At 41.4% G+C, this 25,255-nt stretch overlaps 2 protein-coding genes and 1 long non-coding RNA gene across 4 annotated transcripts in view; all 3 read left to right on the forward strand.

Moving 5' to 3' along the window:
- Window positions 1-5,698, forward strand: part of LOC117806023 (serine/threonine-protein phosphatase 2A regulatory subunit B'' subunit alpha-like) — a 122,548-nt gene extending 116,850 nt beyond the window's left edge. The window contains exons 8-14 of one of the 2 annotated variants that reach the window (XM_034674682.1): window positions 2,200-2,443; window positions 2,953-3,001; window positions 3,096-3,185; window positions 3,273-3,448; window positions 3,575-3,693; window positions 4,326-4,432; window positions 4,606-5,156. In XM_034674682.1, the coding sequence (XP_034530573.1) occupies window positions 2,200-2,443; window positions 2,953-3,001; window positions 3,096-3,185; window positions 3,273-3,448; window positions 3,575-3,693; window positions 4,326-4,432; window positions 4,606-4,702 (882 nt within the window). In that variant the 3' untranslated portion in view covers window positions 4,703-5,156. Of the gene's footprint in view, window positions 1-2,199; window positions 2,444-2,952; window positions 3,002-3,095; window positions 3,186-3,272; window positions 3,449-3,574; window positions 3,694-4,325; window positions 4,433-4,605 lie in introns of both variants that reach the window. The other variant, XM_034674683.1, reaches the window with a different exon arrangement.
- Window positions 5,699-10,400: 4,702 nt separating this feature from the next.
- Window positions 10,401-13,524, forward strand: LOC117806815. Its single transcript, XR_004629766.1, has 3 exons — window positions 10,401-10,478; window positions 11,903-11,981; window positions 13,181-13,524. It is a non-coding gene; the product is annotated as an uncharacterized LOC117806815 (long non-coding RNA).
- Window positions 13,525-20,559: 7,035 nt separating this feature from the next.
- The window catches only part of fndc3ba (fibronectin type III domain containing 3Ba), a 125,148-nt gene continuing 120,452 nt past the window's right edge, over window positions 20,560-25,255 (forward strand). Inside the window, exon 1 of the mRNA XM_034675756.1 lies at window positions 20,560-20,656. The gene's annotated coding sequence lies outside the window, so the exon portion shown is untranslated. The remainder of the gene's footprint in view (window positions 20,657-25,255) is intronic.

Here is a 25,255-nt window from a genome sequence, read left to right on the forward strand (position 1 = left end):
AAATCGAAGATTTGCTGAGTAGAAGTTCAGAGATGTTGAGAAGTGTTCACTCTGCTCTAGCACTTACGTCACGGAAACACAGATGCCCCCCTACTGCAGCAACAGCAGCAGCAGCAGCAGCAGCAGAAGAGGCCTCTCTGACCCTCCACATGCCCATATTAAGACACTTCCTTCAGTTTAGACCAGCTGACCTCTTACTGTACGGGACATTAGAAGCACTGGGAGGTCTATGTACCAGGAAATGGGTGCTAATCTGCTCTTAGTGTTGTGTTTCAGGGACAAGCAGCCTGGACGCCCTTGTTTCCCTCGTGAGCTAAAGACTTATGTCACTCATTTTATGAATGAGGACAGATATGCTCATGGAAATGCAACCGTTGGTTTAGTGTTCCAGCATTGCATGGTGACAAATACGTTTTTAAGAGGCGGTATCGTGCTCATTTCAAGCTTTTTATTTGTACTTTGTATGATTCACAGTTTCATAAAAAGCTAACATATCTTAAACCAGCCTTTGTAAAGCTCTTTAGTTCAGCTTCTGTCTGAAACAAGCCAAATTAGCTGCTGATTTCTCCCTAAAAGCCAACTGTCTTCTGATTTGCTAGCTCTCCCATGGGGCACCATTGCCAGGAACTTCCTGGAGTACTCTTAGACAGTGTATGAGGGGTTGGAAAACTTACTTCAGAGACTAGGCGGATGGCTTGGCGCACCGGTGCATGATGTGGGAGCCCTTTCCTGGAGCAGGTGGCTGCTGATGCCAGCTACTCACATAGACAGAAAAACACAGAGCAGTCTGGGGCCTGAGCTGTTGATTGTAACTATGTACATTGAACTCATTATTTGACTCTTAGACCATATTTAACAGGAATATCAGCCTTAATGAGCCATTATATATACGAAACAGTAAGAAAAAGGCTGAGTGCTAGGATTTTATATGCTGTTTCCATAGACTGAACGCAGAGTCCATCTAGCTTAAAAGCAATCATCTGTCTGGTTATCACTGACACCCTCTGATCCCTTCTTTATACCCCTTTTTTCCTACACTATTTGATGTAAATTATACACCGCATTATCTGAAACTCACTCAGATGAGGTGATGAATGCAGATATACTGATTCAGGACCAAAAGTCTGAATTCAAATCATCTATTAAAACTTAGTTCAAACAAAGGTCTGAACCTGTTTTTGCACCACCATTCTTATTTATGTATAAATATTCTGACTCGCTGACAGAAAGCAGTGGGGAAAGCCAGTGTAATTGATCCTCTACATTAGTCCTAGAGATCTTCCATGCAAGGCTGTGATGACCAAAAGACTTTATGCTCAGTTCAAGTTAGGGATGGGTACCTTTCACATTTGAACCGATACGGTACCGATACCTGGTACCTGGGAATCGGTACTGGTACTCAACGGTACCAATTTTCGGTACTTTTGTGTGTTTATGTGGTAATAAATGTTAATTTAAAAAAAATCTTTGTTTAATTTAACATATTTATTTAATTTAACATGAAATGAACAGAAACAGGATTATATTGGTGATTATATATATTAGCTGACACGTGCTCGTGGCGTCTAATTGCTCTTTCGGGAGTTTATCAATTAACACAAGTGAATGACTGCGGACGGGAAAAAGTCAGTTCTCTGTCTCTTTATTATAACAGGACACACAACTTACTTGTTGAGCATTCACGCACACAGGAAGCCTTATAAACAGGGCAGGTAGTCGGATCGAGAGGGTCAGTCTCAACCATAGACTGTAGAAAATAAACGTAATCCTCCTGCTGCTCTGCTTCGCAGTGAGTGCGCGTGCCTGTCAGCTGCAGGCTCTGTTTGGCGCTCCCGTGCAGATGCAGAGAGCAGAGAGCAGAGACGTTCGCCCGATCAGTTTCAAACTTTATTGCAGCGTGAAAGTATGGAAAATATCCTATTCTTCCACTCCCTCACAGTCACAGGGATGCGTTCAGGTACCGAAAAATGGTACCGTTTGATGTTACGTGAGTCGGTACTCGGTAGTACCGACGCAATTCGGTACCTATAAAAGTACCGAATTCGGTACCCATCCCTAGTTCAAGTGTCTGTGGTTACAATTTGCACGCTTGAACTGGTTGTAGCAATGCTTTATCAAAAGTATTCTCTTCCTATGATATAGTCAAACCTCATACCTTAGTTTGCCAAACAGTGACATTTGGATGCTCTCTTGTCCCAGGTCATCCAGAGGATATTCTACATCGTGAACCGCTCTTGGACAGGCCGCATCACCATGATGGAGCTGCGCAGGAGCAACTTTTTACAGACTCTGGCCCTGCTGGAGGAGGAGGACGACATCAACCAGATCACCGACTACTTCTCCTACGAGCACTTCTACGTCATCTACTGCAAGTTCTGGGAGCTGGACACCGACCACGACCTGTACATTGACCCCAAAGACCTGGGCAGATACAACGACCACGGTGAGGACAACTCAAAGAGCAGAGGGTTTATTATCATCAGATACGGGCCAAACCCATGGGGGTTATTCTTCGAAACTATAAAGTACAATGCAAGAGGTTTCTGAGCTTAAGGCAACATTTTTACAGCATTTCAAAATTAAAAACATACCATTAAGGAGAAAGATGTGAAGCTGCTGTCGAGGAGCATTTGTGATACATTTTGCTTCATTGTTGTTATAGCGTTTGGATGCCAGAAAGGAATCAGAAACAGACCGTCTTTGGATTTGACTTTAGCTCGTTTTCATTCTTTCTGGCCCCCAGCTAGAGAGAAAACAACAACTGTTTGTCCTCAGCTCAACACTTTAACGCTGTCTGATGTGAAACGAATTACAAGACCACTTAACCAAAATTGAGTTTGCAGGCTCAGCTCTTACGCAAGAGACTGTACTGTAAATGCAACAGTTCACAACAGGGCCCGTTTGTTTCTGCGTCTTTCAACCAAGTTTGTTTATTTTTCTCTCCTCTGACAGCGTCCTCGAACAGGATCATTGAAAGATTGTTTTCAGGGGCCGTGACTCGGTAAGTAGAAACACACAGTAACAGTCACAGAGGGGTTGATTTCTGCGCCATGACGGTGACATTGAAGTTGAAAGGCGGTTGCTTGTGTTTCCAGGGGTAACGCTGTGCAGAGAGAAGGCAGGATGAGCTATGCCGAGTTCGTCTGGTTCATCATTTCTGAGGAGGACAAGAAAAATCCCACAAGGTAACATTTTAGTCTCTCAGGACTGAGCAGCTGTTTGATCATTATTCCTCTCTCTGTGTCTAATCATATGTTATAACCTCTCTCCAGTTTAGAGTACTGGTTCCGCTGCATGGACACAGACGGTGACGGCGTCCTGTCCATGTTCGAGTTGGAGTATTTCTATGAGGAGCAGTGCGAGAGGATGGAAAGGATGGGCATTGAACCTCTGCCCTTCCAGGATCTGCTCTGTCAGATGCTCGACCTGGTCAAACCAGAGAGCCAAGGTGAGAGAAAGTACAAGCTGTGTTTCTGACCCTGCTGACTTTTATTGTCTTCATTACAATGCCACACCCTGCAATCCTCCTTTTCTTTTCTTTACGTGTGTTTGTGTTTGTGTTGTTATTTTCCAGGTAAGATAACACTTGGTGATTTGAAGCACTGCAGGATGGCTCACATCTTCTTGGACACCTTCTTCAACCTGGAGAAATACCTGGACCACGAACAGAGAGACCCATTTGCTGTGCAAAAGGTGAGCATTTTCATCCTTTGAATGCAATATTGAGCTATAATGCATGAACTTTGAATTAGATTTTTTTTTCTCTATTGAAAGGAATCTAAAATGAAAAACACTTTGCAAGTGCGAAACTGCAAACAGCTAAGATAACAAGATTTGCCTTTTGTCTTTAATTGATGGTTGTATTTTCTTCGTTGACTTTGGAGATGTCGTGGAAAACAGTGTAGGAATTATAGCATTCCTCTGATACAGTGCATATATTAATCCTAAAAGCTCACAGCCTTCTTTAGCATTGTATTTATGCATGTCTGTAATCTCCTCCTGTTAAAACACTTCCTTATCTGGCCTTTGAATAAGAAAGGGATGTTGTTTTGCTGTTTTAACCAATCAGAATCAAGTATTTAACACAGCCTGCTAATAGGCCAGAAAGCTGGGTCCTAATACTTTATAATTTATACATTTCTAACTCTGGTTTTGATAAAACCTCCAAATGTCAAGGTGCTCTGCATTTGTATTAATCTCTTAAGTTATTTCCCCTTTTAACTTCATTATATGTTTTTATAAATATTTGAAATTCTCTCACTTTTCTTCTTTCCTTTTATCACAACCTCTATAACACTGATATTCTTCTTTTTGTGTTGCTGCAGGACATTGATAGTGAAGGTCCAGAGCCGTCTGATTGGGATAAATACGCCTCAGAGGAGTATGAGATACTGGTGGCAGAGGAGACTGCAAATGAACAGCTACATGAAGGGTACGGCACACAATCACTTGCATACTTGTGTATTAGTATTATACAGCAGTTTATAATACTGATGACTGATATTATTATTTAGTCACTTGTGATTAGTGTCATTGTCCAGGAATATAAAAAGTCAAGGTGTATGCAGGAGGCTAACCATGTCTTCACTGTGTGTTTTCTCTCAGGTCATTTGATGACGACTATGAATCTGAGGAACTCCAAGTCCCAGGAGAGATTGGGAATAAAATGGACAAACTGGTTATATCAGACCTGACAGCATGAAACTCCTACGTCTTTCTCTCTGTGTAGCAAACAGGATTAAAGAGACACAAGGTCTCTTTGGATGGATGGATGTATCAAAGAATACATGGATGTGAAGATTTTTGCATCTGTATTTCAAAGACTCGGGCGCCTCCTCAAATGGACTCCACAGTTTTTTGTGTGTGCGTGTGACCATAAACCAGAACTCTACTGGGTCTGGTGCAATAACAAATCTGTATTCAAACAGAAAACAATGTCGCTGCCTCCTGCCCTCCAGCTCTTGACTCCACTTGGAGAACAAAGCCAACGAAGCAGGGAGATGTGTATGATAAAACGACTCAAGGCAAAATATCACTGTAAAAAAATGTTGTTTTTATTGTAAATTCTTTACAGACAATCCTGCTAGAAGACAATCAACTTTGTTTTCACTGTGCTAAAGGTAGACAGACAAGTTGTCAGCTACACAAATGGACTCAAAAGTTAAAAAAAAAAAAAAGGGATAAAGTATAAAAATATATTGTTTTAGGCACTGCCAAAATCAGCTGCTCACTTGTGATGCACACAGACAGACACTGCCGTCACATACCAGCTGCCTGTGCAGCTCGTCACTGTGTTTCTTGTAAAGGAAGTAATTAAAGCCCCTGTCTCCTCAGGGAGGATTCATGTAACAGTTTGAGTGATTGTAACAGCACCTCTCTGTGGCCAGTCTCTGCTACTGCACGTGCATGGTGCTGTACAGCAGGCCAACCTTTCCAAGAAGGAGTTGACTTCACAGCCTGAGCTGCTCTATTATTAGCGCAGCATTATTAGTGCTCCACTTATGGACTCTATTTTTAATTATTTGTATAAAAAAAATATCTTTAACTACGTGTAAAGAAACCAGGCATTCTCTACACTTATTTTCAGTAAGGTCACACATATGAAACTCTCTGGTAGAGTTGGTCACACATTTCCATCTGTAACATTTGTGATAAGGCAATAGACACATAGAAGTGTGTGTAACACAATTACCCATCACGGGCGCTCAGTGTTTTTTTATTCATATCCTTGTTGTATATGTACAGTACCTGGTTATTACTTAGATTATTTTTTTTGTCAGTTATACCAAAAGGAAGACTTTACTGAATAGAAGTAGACTGTTTCAAACATTTTGAAGCCCATTCTCCCTTTAACACAAACACCAAACACAGCACTGAGTATGCCTCTCGATGGAGTCAGTCCACCCAAATTAGAAAGAACACATTTACTCTCCACGAGTAGCTAGCCTCCAGATATTTTTTTCTGTTTAACATGCATGACATTTGTCTCTTATTTATGCTATTTAAACATTTCAATTGCAGCCACCCTCTAAAGGGGAAATGTATTTAAATGGGATGCAATAGCACACTGACTGAGAGAAACATGTACTTCAATTTCTAGAAATTAATTTTCTTTCTTGAGTTTAGACAAATGATCTGCACAAAAAAAAACACAAAGGTAGATGTTGTCTTTCCATTTGGGTGAACTGACCCTTTAACTCCATGGTTTACTGTGCTGCACTCAGAGGGACAGGTGCAAGTGTGTACACTGCCCATACTGTAATAACAAGGAGCGTGTGTTTGCTTATAAATCACTGATAGAGGGGTGTGTTTTAGGAGTGTGTGATGTGTAGCTCTCAGTTTCAGGCTGTTTATATGTCGTAGCTGTTGCCATAGAGATGTGTTCTTGGGGTCAGCGTGTGTGTGTGTGTGTGTGTGTGCTCTTGTATAACTCCTTAATTAGGAATGGGACAGCTTGTGTCCTCTATGCCGCTAAATCCAGTGGTATATACCTCCTTCACCGGCACCTACTGTAAACACACACACACACACACCTGACTTTTATTGCTTTGAAAGGGAAAGCTAGGGGGCACTGTGAGGTTTAAAGCACCTTCAGTTCCACCTTCTGATCTACAGCCATTGTAAATGTGCCTGACTGTGTTTTAAACTATATTAATACTATATTATATTATAATAATAACAGTAATAATAAGCCATTATACACATAACGGCTCTGATTTTGATGTATTTTCATGCTCTGTATTGCTGTGCCACTGTGTGGCTCGGGTGGGGGGGTAAATTATGTTAGACATGTGTATGTTCGTGTGGTAGATGCACGGTGGATTTCATCAGCAGAAGAAGAGGAATCCTCTGAAAGGACTGATCTGACAATCACTACAATATGGGATTAATCTCAGCCGGAGACCTCGGGACTGATGTTTCACTGCAGTGGTCATACACTCGCACACACACACCGGCATATTCTCATGAGGAGCCGCTCAACCAGACAGTATTTTAGAGGAACTGTTAACGGCAACAAGATGTCTCTGGTTGATAACTTTCTGGCTCTATGTAAAATGTCCTGATGCTCATAAACGCAGCATCAAGAAAGGAGAGAAGCCATGCAAGACTTTTACTTTGAAGTTCGGTCTCTACGAGAGAAGTAGAGGGAATACTTTTACTTTGAAGTTTCAACTTTATTGTGAGAGGTAAAGAGGAGACTTTTACTTTGATGTACTTCCTCTGTGCAGAGGAGACTCAAGCAAGACGAGATGTGTTCAAATCCATATTGGCATGGTTTTATTTCAATCATCCTTTTTTTTCTTGTTTCATTTCTTTCTTCCTGTCTTCCTTCTTTCCCTTTCTTCCTTTCTTCCTTTCACTTTTGCTTTCCCTTACTTTCTATTTTCTGTTTTTTCTCAGCCTTGTCTCATGTTATTTGTTGCTTTTGTCTGAAGTTTAAAAGTTTAAATAAAAAAGATACAGAATATTACTTCACCTTGAGGATTCCTTACAGTTACTCACAGACATCCTCCTCCTAACCTCACAAACACAAACACCTTAGTCACATACACACTCATGTTCGTCATCACCCCCTCCTTATGCACACACACTGTGTACTGTACGTCTGTTTGTCTGCACCAGTGCACAGTAGAGTGTACTTTAAAGTCCTTCAAACTGCTGTGTATCCTGTCTGGGCTTTTGAACTTTTTACCTGAAGGCAGACTTGTTTGACATTTTGGTTAAGGGTGTTGAAAATGTGTTATAATTTATTTTTTATGAAGCACTGAGCAAATAATTTCCTGTTTTGAATGGACTCTGCGACACCTCAAGGTGAATTTGTTTTTTCGTGGGTTGTTTTCTTCTGAAGTGCAGGAAATGATCCGATGCCAGCTCAGTTCATTAAGGGTTCTCAGACCCACAAGGCTTGGACTGTGACTTGCAAACATGACGTAAACAGCTCTGTACTAAATCACTGCCACTGTCTGTTGGCGTCACTGTTGTCATGACAAACATGAGCCAAATGGGAAGTGCCTGGTGAGTGTGGCACTGTTTTGATTGTTCTCTTTGCGGGACTTTGGAGATTCCCTAAAACTGCATTCCATGATTACAAGTTGAATGAGTCACTCAGTTGTTGATGTTTTTTCGCCCAGTCTTGGTGACATTATAGTCCATGTAATTCAGTACAACTCAATGGTGTGACTTTCCATGGGCTCCTACTCTGGTTCTACCCAGAAGCACACACATTAAAAGTAGTAACAGCATCTGTTAGAAAGATCAGATGTATTTGGTGAATAGACTTTTTCCCATGTAAACAAGGCCTGAGGTATAACCCACTTTACCACTGAGCCATAGCTGCCCACTTTCAACCCCACACCTAAGGTGTCTGCAATGTTGCTTTTAGATCTCAGTGCAATAATCTCCATTTGGAACAGTTACCATTTGACACCTTTCACATGCAGGGCGGCTGTGGCTCAGTGGGTAGAGTCGGCCGTCTATCAGTTGGAAGGTTGGTGGTTCAATCCCAGCTCCAGGTCACATGCTGAAGTGTCCTTGAGCAATACACTGAACCCCAAATTGCTCCTGTGTGTGTGAATGTGTACGAATTAGATTAGCTAATACTGATGGTCCCTTACTAAATAGCAGCCTCTACCATCAGTGAGTGAATGGGTGAATGCGTCGAGGAGTGTGTAAAAGCGTTTTGAGTAGTCAGACAGATTAGAAAAGCGCTATATAAGTACAAGTCTATTTACCATTTACAAGTGGACAGTGGTGTGTGTTCAGACCCTGCAGAAACCAAGTGGTACCAAATAGAACCACTGACCCTTTCCTTGTGTAGTCGTCTTTATCATGCCTTTATCTGTAATCTTTGTCCTCGCAAAAATGGGACCAAATTTGTCCCAATCCATTAAAAAGAAGTTGAAGGAGAGGAAAACTGAGAGAAACAGCAACGTTGTCAAGGCTCATCCTTAGGGCAACATTTTTAGCAACTTAAATTTTGAGTTTATCTAAAAGTTGTCAAGAAGTTTCACCAAAAAGAAAAAAAATGGCAACCTGTTGGTGGACCGTAAAGACAAATTATTAAAACAGTTGTACAATTCTATCCTCTGGGAACCATGAGTCTTGGCATTCTTACCAATAGTTTTCATATATATCAATGAATAGCTACTGATGATGCACAAAATCAATCGTACCTCAACTTTACCTTGACTGTTCAACCACCCTAGCCTTTAGGACTAAGTTATCCAATGTTCTTGTTCTAATGACTGTAACAGATGAAATACTCCTGTCTCTGCAAATACCTAAAAAATAGTGTTTATACAGGACTCAGAAGAATTCTTGATTTGCTTCATATGGATGTAATTCATGGAAAGCAAGAATAATTGTAGGCAGAAGTTTCTTCTGGAAGTTCATCGTATCAATACAAGGATTGTCCTGGGAATGGCGTAATAGTTGGCGTACATCCATGCTGTGATTTGTACTAGAACAATTTGCCTCCCATCGAAGGTCAGTAGCTCACTATTGTTCGAAATGGCACTCAGCTAGTTTTCCACAAATGTCAGGGACCAAACAATTACCAATCCAGATCACAACCCCACCTCCCTGAGTCATGGGCATGCCATTGCCATGATTGCCACCACCCACCATCACCCCATGGTGGTGTAGCCAGGCCAATGCGATGGGATGTAATGTCATAACTGGAAGGTGTTCTGCAAGTTCGAAGACATGACCTGATTTGCAGAGTTTGAACAAACACAGATCCCCCCCCAGAACATGGAGCCTTAGGAAAAGCTGAGCAGAAAACCCCTGGAAAAATTGTGAGGAAACAACTGGAACCAATCCATCTTGTTAAAGAGAGAAAGGAGACGGAGAGATGTGTACGAGCACCAAAGCGTCATGCTTGTTCCAGACATACCAGTGATACCAGGAACATGAGCATTGGGTAAAGCTGCATGGAAAAGTACTAAAACAAGCTAGAAGGCAAATGGAACCAATTCATTACATCAAAGAGAGACAGAGAGTGGTGCTCAGGAACAGACGGGTTTTAAATCAGGTCTTCTGCTTGTTCTTGGGTTTTAAGAGATACCAGATACACACTAAAACTATCAGTTCCACACTTTCAAAGCCAACATTTGTAACCTTTTGAAACATAAAGCTTGGTGGAAGGATTGACAGTCGGTTGGTCTGCTGGTCAGTCCATCCATTTGGTCCAGACCCTTTATTCTGTACTGGCGGTATGCAACACAAAAGCAAGTCTCAAGGCCATGTTCAGTGGGATGTGTGCCTTCAAAAAAGTGGTGTCAAAAAGTCTTTACTTTGCCTTGCCAACACACACTCCAACACAGTAGGGGGCAGTCATGCACCTTAATGCTGGTTGTCACCCCACATTAAACAACAAATTTGGGTGTGACTGTCATTGAGGAAGTGGTGGTGGTGGGGTCCTGAGACTAGGCCAGTTGAGAACCACTGGTCTTGACTAAAGGATCACTGTAAATAAGGTAAACACATTTGTTTACTATGACATGTTGTACACACTTTCATGGTGCCCAGTGGGGGAATAAATGGACTTTGTTATTTTATTCCTTTACTTTAAGCAGGATGTCATAGCATGTCATTAGCACCACCAGCAGCTTTAGCTCACTTGGTAAATGAGTAAGTTATATTCAAACCAGCCTACTTTGTGTTTAGTCATGCCATTCTCATCTCAGGTTGTTAAAAACAGGCACTATGTCATAGCCCACTGTGTCTCATACAGACACGCAGTTTCCTCTCTGACTAGCACATGATTAATGTGAAATTGTCTAACTATTTTAGTAGTTACACACAAAACACTTGGGTAGATGGAGGCAAAATACCACATGATTAGGTTTTGGGAAACTCTTACCAGTTGCTAATGCTAGAAGCTAATCTTGCCATGGCTCATGAACTAGCTAACATTACAGTTTGTTGAAATCCTGGTGCACTTTATACAGATACTGAAGAGTGGCTTCTTCATCTGTATCAGAGGCCATGGGTCATTTTAAAGCATTGTTTTTCATGAATTTGTCATGAAAATAGGCTGGTTAAGTTTGATATTTAGTCTCCTGAGAGGAGTTTTATGAAACAGACTGGATGTCCTACTGATGACTCTACTTGATCTACAAAAGCAAGTAAGACCATTGAGCCAAGATTCTTCTTCTTCTTCTTTGTTGTTTAATGGCGGTTGGCAAACCAGCTTATAGGTGCATTTTGAGCCAAGATTAGCAAAGCGAAAAAACCTTAAGCTTTGTCCACAGGGGGGCACCAAAAACAATGCAAAACAACAGTGCCTAACAGGAGCTTTGATAGTTTAAAGACTTTTTTTCAAGTTACTCGTTCATTTGAATGATATTTTCACATATATTGGCTTGTTTATGCTACCAGACAGAGCTTAGTACAGACCATTTTGCCATTTTGAATTAAACACAGGCGACTCTACTTGTGTGTAATTTGCAACTTCTCATACTCACTGATGCAACAGAGTGATAAATTGTGTGTTTTACCTGTTAAAGTTTTAAAAATCAATGTGCTAAAGTCTTTTTGTTTGGTCAATGTGACTTCATAACCATCTGCTGGACTTAAAATGTCAGTGTCTAAAAATTTGATACCCAAGATGTCACAAAACTAAAGGCAAAATGAAGAGAAATTATTCCACACGGTCAATGTGTGTTTAAATTGAATTATAAGATTAATTTCTCTTTGCAGTGTGCCTTGTTAGCATTTAAACACAAAGAGAAACATGTTGGCTCCTGATAATTTTCCATTAGTTTTCCATTTGAGCTGGTATTAAAATGACATAATAAAATGTACAATATAGGGTGTTCTCTTGTCTGGGATTTCCATGATTGAATCACTCCAGCTGATCAAATCCTGAATCAAATCCAGCTTTCTTGTCTTTTTCCAGACGTGCTTACACACTCCTGTCTATTCTGCTGAGATGTACAATCCTGGGCATGCATGCACACACCACAGACATAGGTGAGGTGAGTATTTGATTGTCCAACCAGCTGCCTCTACAGATCTCTGCGGAAAAAGAGAATGACTGGCTGTTGGATAGAGAGAGGTTGACAAAGAGACAAAGACAGAGGGGGAGAGAGAGAGGCAGAAAACGAGAGGCATGCCTGCTCTTGTTGGTGTGCAGAGGGCTTTGGGTTGACTCCTTTGAACTTATGATGAGCCAAATTCCAGCCTCACATCTCTGGAAGGAAGTGCCTCACACGCACACATCAACACACACACACACACACACACACACACACACACACACGCACTGACATATGCACGCACCATCATGTTCCATCTGAGGCCTCCACACTGCCAGACGCCAGTTATCATCCGTCACCTGGTGTCTCAGACGAGCATTTCAGCAAACATATGCACACACACGCTCATGTAGACTCAACATACACACATAAATACATGCATATACACACACATGCATGTAAGAGTGGAGCTGAGGGATAATTAACATCTAGAGAAACCACACAGAAGACATGGCGGCGATCCAACAATCTCTTTTCCCGCTTTCCCTTCTTTGCTTTCTTTGTGCTATAAGAATATACAGTACACACTATCATATGGCTGGACACATTCCACGCACTTCAAAGACCTCTCGTGAACTGAGCATGCATGATTACAGGGATGGCTCGCTCTGAAGGGCCTCAGAGAGAGAAAAAAATCAGAGAGAGGGAGAGACGGGGACAGAGAAGGTTAGAGAGAGAGAGAGAGAGAGAGAGAGAGAGAGAGAGAGAAAGAGAAAGAGAGAGAGAGAGAGAGAGAAGCTGGGTTGGTGGTAAACATCTGGTGCTGGTGGGGGCCTGGCCCTGACGTTCGGGGGAAATAGCTGCATTGCTGTTCCAGGATCTGCTCCATGCAGTCACTTCTCTACGAGGATCTGATCTAATGTGACTCGCTGTCTTTAAAGGGTCCAATAAAATCTGTCAAAGTATTCCCACTTTCCTTTCTTTAACAGGTTTATTTGAACCAACGGGTCTCTTTTATATAATCCATACACTGGAGGTGCATTCACACCCAAACATACACAGTTTTGATTGTTTGAAATCCTGGGAACAGCATCCTAAGATTGACTTACAGCCCCTGTTGCACAACAATTCACTTGTCACTGGTTTAAAAGTTTTAAAGCCCTTCCCCAATTCATCTGTTTCTCTTTATTCTTGTCCAGATCGACAACAAATGCAGAATTCACATAGAACAAAATGGAAATGTGAACATCCATACTGCCCAGATCATCTGCTGAAGAAGATCATGTGACAGAATTCAAAGCTCAAGAGCAGCGACCAAACGATGGAGCTTCAAGCTAAGAGTTAATATTCTTTCACTTTTGTTTTGAGTGTATTATTTAAAAAGTTCTGCGCTTCATTTTTCAAAACAAAGACATTGGGCTCATATGTTCGTATACCCCAAAAAGTGTAGGTGTTCTGTTCTGTAATTTCTCTTCTCTTCCAGTGGATTGAAATGCAAAAAATCATCTTCAACCTTTTCAGGACAGTTTTTTTGCCTTATTAAGACAGGACCGCTGAAAAGAGACAGGAGATATGAGTTGAGGGCGGGGTACAACATGCAGAAAAGGATCAAGGCTGGGAGTCGAACCGACAACCGCTATGACAAGGGCTGTAGTCTCTGGATATGGGGTGAACGCTTGAAACACTACACTGCAAAACTCAAATCTAAAGACCTGTATTCGTCTAAATTCTAGTAAGTGTAATATTTAATTACACTTCATGTAAGGGACTCTGACCCGACAAGTCCAGATAGAGATCTTGTTTCAAGACGCTACAAGCCTAAAGTGAGGAGCAACATCACCTGCTGTAGCAAATACAGATTCAATGTTTGAAGATATTTTTACTCCTTACAAGGGATTCCGGCCTTATATTTGGCTTACAATATCTTGAAATTAGATTTCTATCTGGACTCGTCCGATCAGTGTCACTATTCGTAAGTGTAATGAGATACCTTTGACATGAAATGAGACAAATACACTCACCAAGGGATGAGTGTTTGCAGTGTAGGCCAAAGCAGTGCCTCTGCTTGTGATCTCTTGTCATTCTGGTTGAAAATACACAAGAAGATAGTAAAAGTAATTCACCTGTTGTCAATTTGTAGGGCTTAAATTTGATTTATTTGAAATTTAATTTTTTATATTTACCATGACATGCTGAGGTATAACTTGAAAAAAAAGTGTGGCTGTTTTCGAAACTTACTACACTAGTAGTACGTACTGATTTGGCCAAAAATCAGTATGCAGTATGTGAACAAGAGCAAAACCTGCAGTATGCCAAAACTACCCAGATGTCGTACTGATTTGGGAAAATCAGTATGAAGGGAACAAGTCTCCATCGCGTACTGTTTCCCACAATGCAAAGCGGTAACGTTCCGCTTCTTCTTTTTTCCATATGTGGCGAGGGGCACTCAGTGTTTAGGTGCTGTGCAAATGATTCAATTCCATATGAACCATTTCTTAACCTTTTAAATTATAAGTAGAAGCTAAAGAAGTTTTGTTTACTTCTGTGTTTTGAAACCGAAAATCCATCGACACCTGACCCAGCATCCTGCAGAACAGATCCAGCAGTACAATCATACTACTTACAACCTTCAAACGCAGTATGCAGTATGTAGTACTTAGTGCATACTACATTCGTAGGTAGTAAGTAGCAGGGCGGTTTTGGAAGCAGCCCCTGTATTTTAAAGATCCAGTGAGTAACTTTTGGTTTGTGTTGATTATGGCGCCCCCGGTGGACAAAGCTGTATTTCTTATCTCTTAGTTGATTTAAGGCTGATTTATACTTCTTCGTTGAATCGACGGCGTAGCTCCCGTACCTACACAGAGGCATACGTATGTAGCTGACGTGCACCTCCTCCAAAATGTAACTAGGCGTAGAATTGACGCAGGCCGCAAGCTCTGTGACATTTACAGGACTTCCAGGATCCCGGACATCGGCCGCACATTGGCCGTGTATTTCCTCTCCTCCTCTCTATTCTTCATGTAATCATGTCTGTATGATAAACAGCAACATGTATCAGCTGTAGATTAACATAACACGCTCTGAATCTCTGTGGAAAAGTAAACAGAGATCGTAGCGGGACAGGAAGCAGGCGGCCGGCTATCAGAGAGACCACACAGCCCTTAAGGGTTTCAGTGGAGAATTGTTGCGCGACACGGACACATTGACGCACAAGTATGTGGTGCTCATGTCCGCGTCGGCCCCTGCTGTGCAGGGACGATGCAGAAGTATAAATCAGCCTTTAGTCCTGTGTATCTGTAATTAATGTCTTTTATCAAGATGTTATCTGACTTGATTCTAAAAGTCAAACATGTCACTCACTGGGATTTCTGTCCATCTATAATGCAGAGACAGCATGAAGTTGATCCCTTGGTCTGACACCACTAGTGTAACAGTGAGTAATGAGCCCATGTGACAAACAAATGTAACATATCAAACACTATATCTGCAGTTAGGGGGCTCCACAGTCTGTGTGTGAGTAACCTGTGTGTGTTTTAGGTGTGGGAGCACTCCTTCTATTCTTGCCACATCAGCCTCCCCTGCAGGAAGATTAACATTTATTTAATTGATCTGAATTTGACTTTATTCCTCACGGGCACACTGTCCTGATGCAGAGCCATATTTTTTCTCTTCTGGCTTAGAATTACACTAGTGGCTGTTTTCTCAGTGCAGTTACTGGAATGTGTGTGCGTGTGTGTGTATATGTGTGTGTGTGTTTGAGGGAGAGAGGGTGTGTGTTTAAATAGAGAAATCTAGAACCCAGGGGCAATGAGTGTATTTGGCTGAGTGTGCTTGCTTGAAATACAGAAAGAAAGAGTGAGATACTGGTGAAGACAAACGGGTACACCGTGCATAGAAGGTAATGTGTTTGTGTTGTTTGCTCTACATGTAGCTTGTTGTGTTATTTCAAACTGAAGGCATGATCACAAAAGAGCTAAATATTCAATAAGCTTTGTCATGCATGCTGAAATTATCTGAAAATTTGAGTTCAGACTAATGACGGGCTTGTGTTGCAGCATATAATTAACTTTTGTCTTTTTTTTCTGCAACCAAACTCTCCAGTCATCAGTAAAAATCCTTCATAATCATATATTTAATTCTAGGGGGAAATATGCTTTATATGACATTGAACTCATTCTAAGTTATGCATCATCTATTCAGACTTTACTCTGAAATGCACCAGAAAAAGATTAGGAAAAGTCCTTACCTAAAATGATTGGTATGTAGATGTGTAATGGAAGCGTTTAATGTTGTGTGTTTGGCACTGGAACACTTGGCAGCTCTTGTTCTCTGATCCTGACATGTACCTGTTGGCATTAATGTCTCAAAATCAAGCACCAACAGGCCCAAATAATCAGCGAACAGATAAAACACCTTTGCATATACATGTAAGTGTGCTGTAATACATCTGGTAAGAGGAAGCTGGGTTCATTTATGATACAATAAGAGGTGCAGGGATGATCGATTGAGAGAAATGCGTGCACACACGTGGCCTTTGGTCACTTCTGGATCATTCTGCATGTTATACAGTGTAGTTTATCATACTCTAAGGGCAATATGTGCACATTTTGGCAAAACTGTAACCCTCTTTTATGACATTTTAAAAATATGAATACATCTTTTAAATGTATTTTACTTTTTAAGGTCTATTTTAATTCGTTTAAGTTTTTTGACAGGAGGAGTACTGCTGTTTATTTGTGCTATTTCATTCTGTTTTAACGCTGAATCACATTAAAACAGAATCCTTGTTCGTGTATCAGATTAAACCCAATCCTTAGTCTGATTTTGACACATCTATGCACCAAATTCAGCTCAGATTACACTGATTTTAAACATGCTCCTATTCTAATGTTTTTTTAATATAACCCATGTTGTGATGTTTCTGTCATAAACTCCAGTGTCAGACATTTGACCCTTGGACCCGTCAGCTGAGAGATGTTGAGTGTCAGTGCAGCCACCAGAGGGACTTTGGCCTGCTGTTGGGAGTTGTTTTTGTGGGACTGGGCTTTGATACACATGACTCTCTCAAAACCTGCTATAGATAGACTGTTTGGAATATTTAATGCTTGTAGAAAAGTGGCACGCTGTTTTTGTGCTTTACAGACATTTATTTGTAATGTAGGGGTTTTATGTAGTCGCTGTAAGAGCTGATAACATGAAAGTGACCAGAGAAGGCATGATGACACTGGTCAGGGCAGGTCATTTGCTGCTGCTGCTGGTCCCAGTATGATGATTGTGTGTCATATGAAGATAAAAGTAACCAGATAAAACTGGATTCAGCTTGTTTTTTTGTTTGCTGGAAGGTGCAGACACTTTTTTTGGACAGAAAAGGACAAAATATCACCTGGAAACAACAAGTGTTATGTAATACGGTCAGGTTTGGCCTTTTAAATGTCTACCTTTACTCTGAATAGCTAGGCCTTTATTTTTTTATAAAAGGGTGGTGTATGATGTGTCAAAACAGACTTTGATAGCATGTTTATGACTGTTTTCTCCCTCTTTCTTATAAGGTCATCCCAAAGACAATAAAATTGAGACATAAAATGTGTTATATAATACATATTTTTTATTTTTAACAGCCTTGTGCCGTTGTTTTGATTACTAAGCTAGGTAACACTGGCTGTTTGTTGATATTAGGTTTATGGACAAAAATACGAGACACAGTTTAGAGTTAAATGTCTCTTTTAGTTGTTGTTTTAACTACTTTTGAGATTTTATTCAATTTTTAAAGTTTTCATGCTGATTAGATGTGACGTTCGCGAACGAGTCGGTTTTTTGAACGGCTCTTTTAAGTGAACGATGAGAACCGATTCGCAGTTGCGAGCCGTTCATTTGGGAGCTGTTTTTGTATGCAGGTTGCCCATGCTGCCTTCACGTGTCACCTGCGTGCCCCTTGAGTCTGAGTTGTCACGCTGCCTTCAGATGAACGACCAATGCCATCTCCGAGTATGAGTTGTCCACAACTCCCTCCATGCACGTGAATGCTCCTATATATTTGCAGCTAACTAAGGGGGGGAGGTTAGCCAGCACCGCTGACTTAAGTGAAGACATGCATTTAAAATGTTACAGTAATGTTGTTTTGCATGGAAGTTATCTGTAGCCTGCGTAGTTTTTATGGTCCCACAAAGTTTTTTAGGTGAGGGAAAATTCCAAATAGTGATCTCACTGTGGAAGCATGGGGATATGGCATCATCTTATGGAATGTTTACAATGCCAAATGAAATTATAATCAATATTTCAGAATAATTCCCACCAATAGAGTAGAGTGGGATGTGTAAGTTTAAATTATTCTGATCCAAATCTTATCTTACCAGTGATTGATTCCTTGATAAAACGAGTTACCCCTGATTGACTTCTAAAAAATAAATAAATATAACAATGAGCCAAAGAGCCAGTCTTTTTTTTTTGTGATCAAAATTTGTATTGAATTTTTTCACAGCAGATGACATCGCCGTCAAACAAACCATTTACATATCACCAATGCCGTGTTATAAAGATAATATAAATCAAAAATAATGACAGAGAACAAGTGGGTAAATTAAAGAGAAGTGACACAAGGCCACACCATCATCCATACATTGGGAATAAAAAAATAATAAATACAAATAACAAATAAAATAGAAGAGGGAGAGTATTGAAAGGACATATCCATCAATTAGATAGCTTATGTGTGTAGGTTTCATATTCTATATATTAATAATAATAAAAAAACATCAGTCATAGCTTTACATTTAAAAGAGAAGTAATAAGGAGATCCCAAGACTCAACAGTGGATGCTTGTGCCTTATGAATACAGCCAGTGACCTTTCTATGAGAGCGATATATCTAAAGTAATTAAACCATTGTTTTAAAGATGGAGGTTCAGTCCAGAACCAGGAATGTATTATGGTCTACATAGCAGCAGTTGAACTTGCAAATATGATTTTAAAGGTGACTTATTATGCTCTTTTTCATCAAAATATATTGGTCTAAGAGGTCCCCAAACATGTCTTTAAAGTTTATGCTCAAAAAACCACTTAGAAATCAGATTTTGGCATGCCTGAAAAACCCTCTTTTTCAGCCCTGCTCAGAAGGGACTGTTTTCTGTGTCTGTGCCTTTAAATGAGAATGAGCTCTCTGACCACGCCCCCTCAGGAAGTGGATGTGCCCTCGGCTCCCCAGCATGTTGATCTAATGTTTACATGATGGCTGAATATACACGGCTGCTCACAGACCCGCCTTACTCCAACCCTCTGAATCTGATCCAGAATCTGATCCTGACAGAGAGGCGTCTGCAGCAGGACCTTTCTGAAGGATTGGTCACAGATTTAGTGTTTCTTGTTGTTTTATTTGTCAGTATGTCGACGTGTGTCTTGGTACACAACTACGAACATGTAGCTATGTGGCTATGCTAACTAGCACTTATCCATGATAAATAAAAATCATCCACTAGATCTTCAAATCTGCAGACGTGGGGAGTAAAACCGACCTTTGTGTTTATTAAGACAGCCTACAACTAGCATGCCTCCCTCCTAAGCTCCTTGTTAGCACACACGTGTGCAGGGAATGAAAAACAGAGCAGGGTTTGAGTTGTATTTTATACAGTCTATGGGCTGAACAAGCTCCGAGCTTTGACTTCTGTTACAGACCGGATGTCGTTGTGACGTAACAAAAACACTGAAAACTGAAACGGCTCGTTTCACACACATTTACAGAAAGGTGGAGAAATCAGAACAGGGGCAGAATGGATTTTTTTCATTATTGGGGGGTTTGTAGACATGCCAGGGACACATATTTCAGGTAGAGAACCATTAAAAAGTTGATTTTGCATGATATGTCACCTTTAACCCTTCTGTTATGTTCGTTTCTCTGGAACAGCAAATATGTTCCTGGGTCAATTTGACCCGGGACTTATTCAATTATCCAAAAGTGTCAGAACCAAAAAAATCCCAATGCAAATTTTTTTAATCTAATTTTTGACTCCATTACTAACCATTTAAATCAAGATTTGGTCCATTGGTGTTCTTTAATTCTCACAGATCATGGTTCAATGAGGATAACTCACTTGTTTTTCATTAAAATGCATGTTAAAACTTTTTTAAATGTACATTGGAAAGCCCTTAATATAAATGCAAATAGTTTTACATGGCATAGATTTTTGTTTATTTTATTCTAAACTGAAGTGATGTTGATAAATTAAAACAACTCATCTTCTGTCACATGCTGCCCAGATTTTTATGCTGCATTTAGAAGGTTTGGAAGGCATATATTACCTATAGTAGATTTTAAAAAGGGTCAATTTGACCCGCAACATAACAGGAGGGTTAAGAGCCAGTCTTTTTAACGGCTCTGTGAAAGGAACGGCTCCACAAGATCCTGTTCCCTTCAAAGAGCCATACTAAATCCCATTTCTAATGCTGATAGTCCCTGTTCCAGAGGTGTTGCAGCAGCTCTCCCCTCTGTTTTGGCTTTTCAGCGTGCGCAGCGTGTATTACGGTAAAGAGGCGGGCTCTGACCTACATGTGCGTCGCGTTTTGATTGACATGGCGGAGTCTCGCAGTACGCGTCGCGCCGCGCCAGCAGACAGTCAGGACCCGACCCTGGGAATAAAAAAACGCGCAGCTCCGTCTGTTTGAAGATTATTTTATTGCAGCGAGGTGAGTTCGTTTACACTTCTATCACGGTACGAACAAGCCCGCGAAGAAACGGGCTATGGAGGGCCGATGGAGTCGATGTTGGAAAAGTTTTTAGAAGTGCGTGTCTCTTGAGTGTGTGTGTGAGAGTGTGTGTGTGAGGGAGAGAGAGTTTGGAGAGCTTGAGCGCTGACGCCGGCAGTCTGGGCCACTTGGCTAGCGCAAAGGAAAAAGGAAAACTGCTTCAGTGCTGCTGCGGAGAAGGAGGGGGGGAGAACCGAAACTTTTTTGGGGCTATTTTCCTCTTTATTCTGAAACAACAAGGAAAGAGCAAAACAGCGAGGACTAGTCGTTCACTTTAGCCGTGTGCTTGTGTCGCTGTGCGTTTTGGAGTCTCCTCTTTGTGGTCCTGATTTCTCAGCTTTCAGGAAAGAATGTGTTTTTGTCTCCGAGGACTTCAGATGGAGTGAGTGAGTGAGTGCGCAACAGGAGAAAAGCTTTTCTCTTTGCTTCATGTCTGCAATAAACTCCAGTTGTTTTGCTGCGACTTGCTTTGTGGAAATGTTCGCTTGTGTTGTAGCTGCTCAAAATCAGGAAATGAGCACTTTTTATAGCTGGAAAATAACTTTGGAAGGGAAGATGCTGAGGCAGTCAGATTTGACAGAGGGGGTTGCGAAATCATTGAATTGCCTCTATAGGGGGTTCTTTTGCATGGGAGAGCTGCGGAGGAACACTGAAGGGGCTGTTTTAGAGCGACTTTCCACGCAGTTTGTGTGCGGGTGCAGATTGCAGGAAAAAAGAGCTTTGGAGGAGAAAAAAATCAACTCCAGCATATCCTAGCATTCCTTCCAGCCAGTCTCTCTCTCTCTCTCTCTCTCTCTCTCTCTCTCTCTCTCTCTCTCTCTCTCTCTCTCTCTCTCTCTCTCTCTCTCTCTCTCTCCCCCTCTCAGAAACGACTACGTGTCTGTCTGTGCAGGGAAGACAGACCTCTCTCTCTCTCCCTCTCTCTCCCTCCTGATGCAGACGTGGAAATCAAACATTGGGCTCCTCTCCTGCTTGAAACGATCGATTATGTCGGCCTTCCACGTACACTGATATCACAAAAACACGCACACACACACAAAATGTAAGAATCCCCTCCAAGTCATCAGTGAAGAGGAGGAGGAGGCAAGATGTGACATGGACAGGGAGTGGGGGGGATTTAAGATGCAAAAGCAGATCTAAATTTTGGGGGTTTGCATCAGATTTTGTAATCACTTTGTAAATTTCATGACAGGACTGAGGGGTTATTGTCATGCTGAGCGGAGGGGGGGTTGGGGGGATAATTGGGGCTATGATTAAGGAATCACATACCCCCCCTGCTCCGGGCTCAGATCCAGTGCATGCTGGAGAATATAGGCAACAGGAAAACACATGCATACACTTTTTTTTTTTCATGAGGGGGGAAAAAGAGGAGAGGGAGAAATCCGATCCCAAATACATGACGTCAGATGACATTCCTGCAGTGAAAGGCTGATGTGGCCTTGTAATTTTTTGTCTTGGTGATTTCTGATTTTTCTGAGGAGGTTTTGCATGAAATGGTTTGTTGTTTTGCAGCTGGAAAGGTGTGTTTGAGTTCAGGTAGGAGCGCAGGAATTCTCTCCGTGGTGCATGAATGGGCAATTTATTTCGCTGCCACAAGTCAGAGGCATCAAAGGGTTTTAGCATCAAAAGTTTGGGTCATGGACAGAGAGTCAAGGTGATGTGTGGATATCAGGAAGTAGGGAAAGATGGAGAATGGCTCTTTTATTGTAGATATGAAGCTTCCAGATTTGTAGACCTCAAGTGTTGTTTTAAATCTTTTCCACATTTCACATTTCTCACCCGGACCCTGCCTCAGATTTCAGCTTCGCTCTCCGCGCTGCAGCCTGGGGTTATTCCTTTTCTGATTCTCTGGTTTCAGTCAGGGGGTTGTTTGTCAAGGCCTGCAGCCTCCCTCGCTGCAGAGTCAAGAGAGTGTGTTACACATGAAACAATCACTTATTTTGTAATTGATCAGTCGGCACAAAGACATGGAAATGAGGGACTTCTGTTTGAGTACCTGTGCAGCCTGAAGTTCCAGGTGCAGAGCTGGAGCTCACAAAGGATTAAAGGTGCAATCTGTATTTTCAAAGTTTTCTTTCTTAGCTAAGCACTGCACTTATACCCCTCTTAACAGGAGCTGAATGAGGTTTATATCACTGCACCATGTTCTCTGAGAGCCATAAGCCTCTTTGGGTTTAACATAAGTTAGAATGTAAACACACCTCCATAGGGTGACATTTACAAAGTGATGTAACACTTTCAGTATTGCTCTTGTATGCATGTAGCAAACGTCTCTACAAATGCTCTTATTGTGAAGTTTTAAGGATGAGTTTTTTGGGAGTTTTGAGCACTGCTGGCACTGAGGAGATCTAGGAATGTGTTGCTAGAGGACGTTCAACAGCATAATGTAAGCAGAGACATTCACTGTAACTGATGCAATCAGAAGCAAGTTTTAGTTTGCCACTTGTGAAACACTTTTTCTGACTTTTAATGGAATATATTGTAATTATATAACAGAGCAGAAAGACAAGGTAGGAGTCAGGTAAAAGCAGGGAGCCATTGTTGCTCTGGCCGCTCTCTGTCTCTCCCATGAATAGGCACAGGGTTGAATAACACTTTATATAAGTTGACCTGTGTTCTGTAACCATGACGGCTTTGTCACTCAGGTGCAACTCTGTGTCGGGCTGTGGGATGGAAATATGTAACTCTGACTGCAGCCGCTTTGTTTGATCCCACTTAAGGTTTTTTATTCCACTTGAGTTTTTGAACAAAGACTGCAGAATGAATGTGAAGAATCCAGAGAGGAGAAGTCAGTTTAGAGTGCTTTCTGTGACAAACATTCAGCAGGTGATGGTAAGAAATGACAGAGTGACCCCAGCTTGTTGTGCTTTAGAGGAAATTGTTCAGCCTCTTATATCCCAAGACAGGTTATTTTAAGTGCAGTGAGGAAGTTGTCTCCATATTACATTAGGACCCGTGATGCCAAGAGCATCCGCTATGTCTAATTTGGACTCTCAAATTTCTAACCGCTCGGGTTCACAGTTCTGGTCCGGTCAAACTGTCAGGTACTCCTGGCCCAAAGGGGGTCAGAAAAGGGGCAGGGTGATGCTCGCTATTGTGTGTGGGTGTGCATTCGTGTCTGACTGGTAACCTAGAACATGTTATCCGAGGGGTAGTGTTTCCCAGCAGTGCTTGTGTATCAGGGGCAGAAGCTGAAACAGTATCTAGAGTTACACAGACAAGACAATGCAGCTATGGAAAGTGTGTGTGAGCATGTGAGAGAGAGGCGAGGAACAGGGAGGGAGCTACAGGTGAAAAACGGTCGCCATTAGTTATTTTGTGCTGATCCTCGAGGAGTCAAAGCTGCTTTAAATGACCAGTTTTGAGGATAAAGCCCCTACTGCCAAACCTATACGCAATGACATGGATTTGTAAAGGACATAGATTGAGTTATTTGCATTTCAGATGTAAAGATCTGATCCAAGATCAATCAAAGTGTAATCTCTTTTTGAGATATTAAACTAAATGTATTTGGATGTTGCCTTTAGCATACCCTTAGATTGCATTAGATACTGTACAGATCAAACAAGCAACTAATTAACCTGAGAAATAAAGTAGACATTATAGAAAATAACAGTTGTTTTGCATAGAATAGGACCGTTATGATCTAATATGGGAGGTACAGTTGTGCTCATAAGTTTACATACCCTGGCAGAATTTGTGATTTTTTTTGGCCATTTTTCAGAGAATATGAATGATAAGAGAAAAACTTTTATTTCACTCATGGTTAGTGGTTGGGTGAAGCAACATTTTTTATCAAACAACTGTGTTTACTCTTTTTATATCATAAAGACAACAGAAACTACCTAATAAATCATAAATTCTGCCAGGGTATGTAAACTTATGAGCACAACTGTATACACTAAAAGCCTTGTAAGGTTTAGAAAAATAGCAAATGCAATGCGCTGGGCTTTTGCAGACATTATTATCCACCCTTCATCATTTTCCACTTTCAGTAGAACTGCAGCTTATCATCCATCATATGTATCTTCTCATAATGACCCTTTGAGTAGGCCTAGATCAGCCTCCCATATTAGGACATCATCCTTCTATTAACTTGTATTTCATTTCTACATACATCACTAAACTATGTCTGCAGTCAGCATAAAAAAAACGCCATCTGTTTCTTTAAAATGCAACAGGTGTGCTTCCCAGAAAGATCCACGCCTTCACTGTTACTGTAGCAGAGGTGTGGTCGGGTCTGGTCAAGTGAACACGGCAATTCCTGCTTCCTGCTTCCTCGCCTGCTGCTGATGGTAGGGTTTGTGATTGGTGGGTCTGGTGTGTGGAGGTGTTTCTGCTCTGTGGGGTCAAGAGGTTGACACCTGGAGTGCAGCAGGAGAGTTTCTGCAGTTTCTCTTCCTCTTGTCTCTGTGACTGGTCTGTCCTGATGAAGCACAGTGCAGATTGTGGGTTCTCCCTAGTGGCGCAGCAGACTGTTAGATGTGTGGGGGTCACATGATGGAGTGCAGATTCTTAGAGGTTAAACTAACCAAAACA

The sequence above is a fragment of the Notolabrus celidotus genome, chromosome 22, assembly GCF_009762535.1.
Source record: "Notolabrus celidotus isolate fNotCel1 chromosome 22, fNotCel1.pri, whole genome shotgun sequence".
NCBI lineage: Eukaryota > Metazoa > Chordata > Actinopteri > Labriformes > Labridae > Notolabrus > Notolabrus celidotus.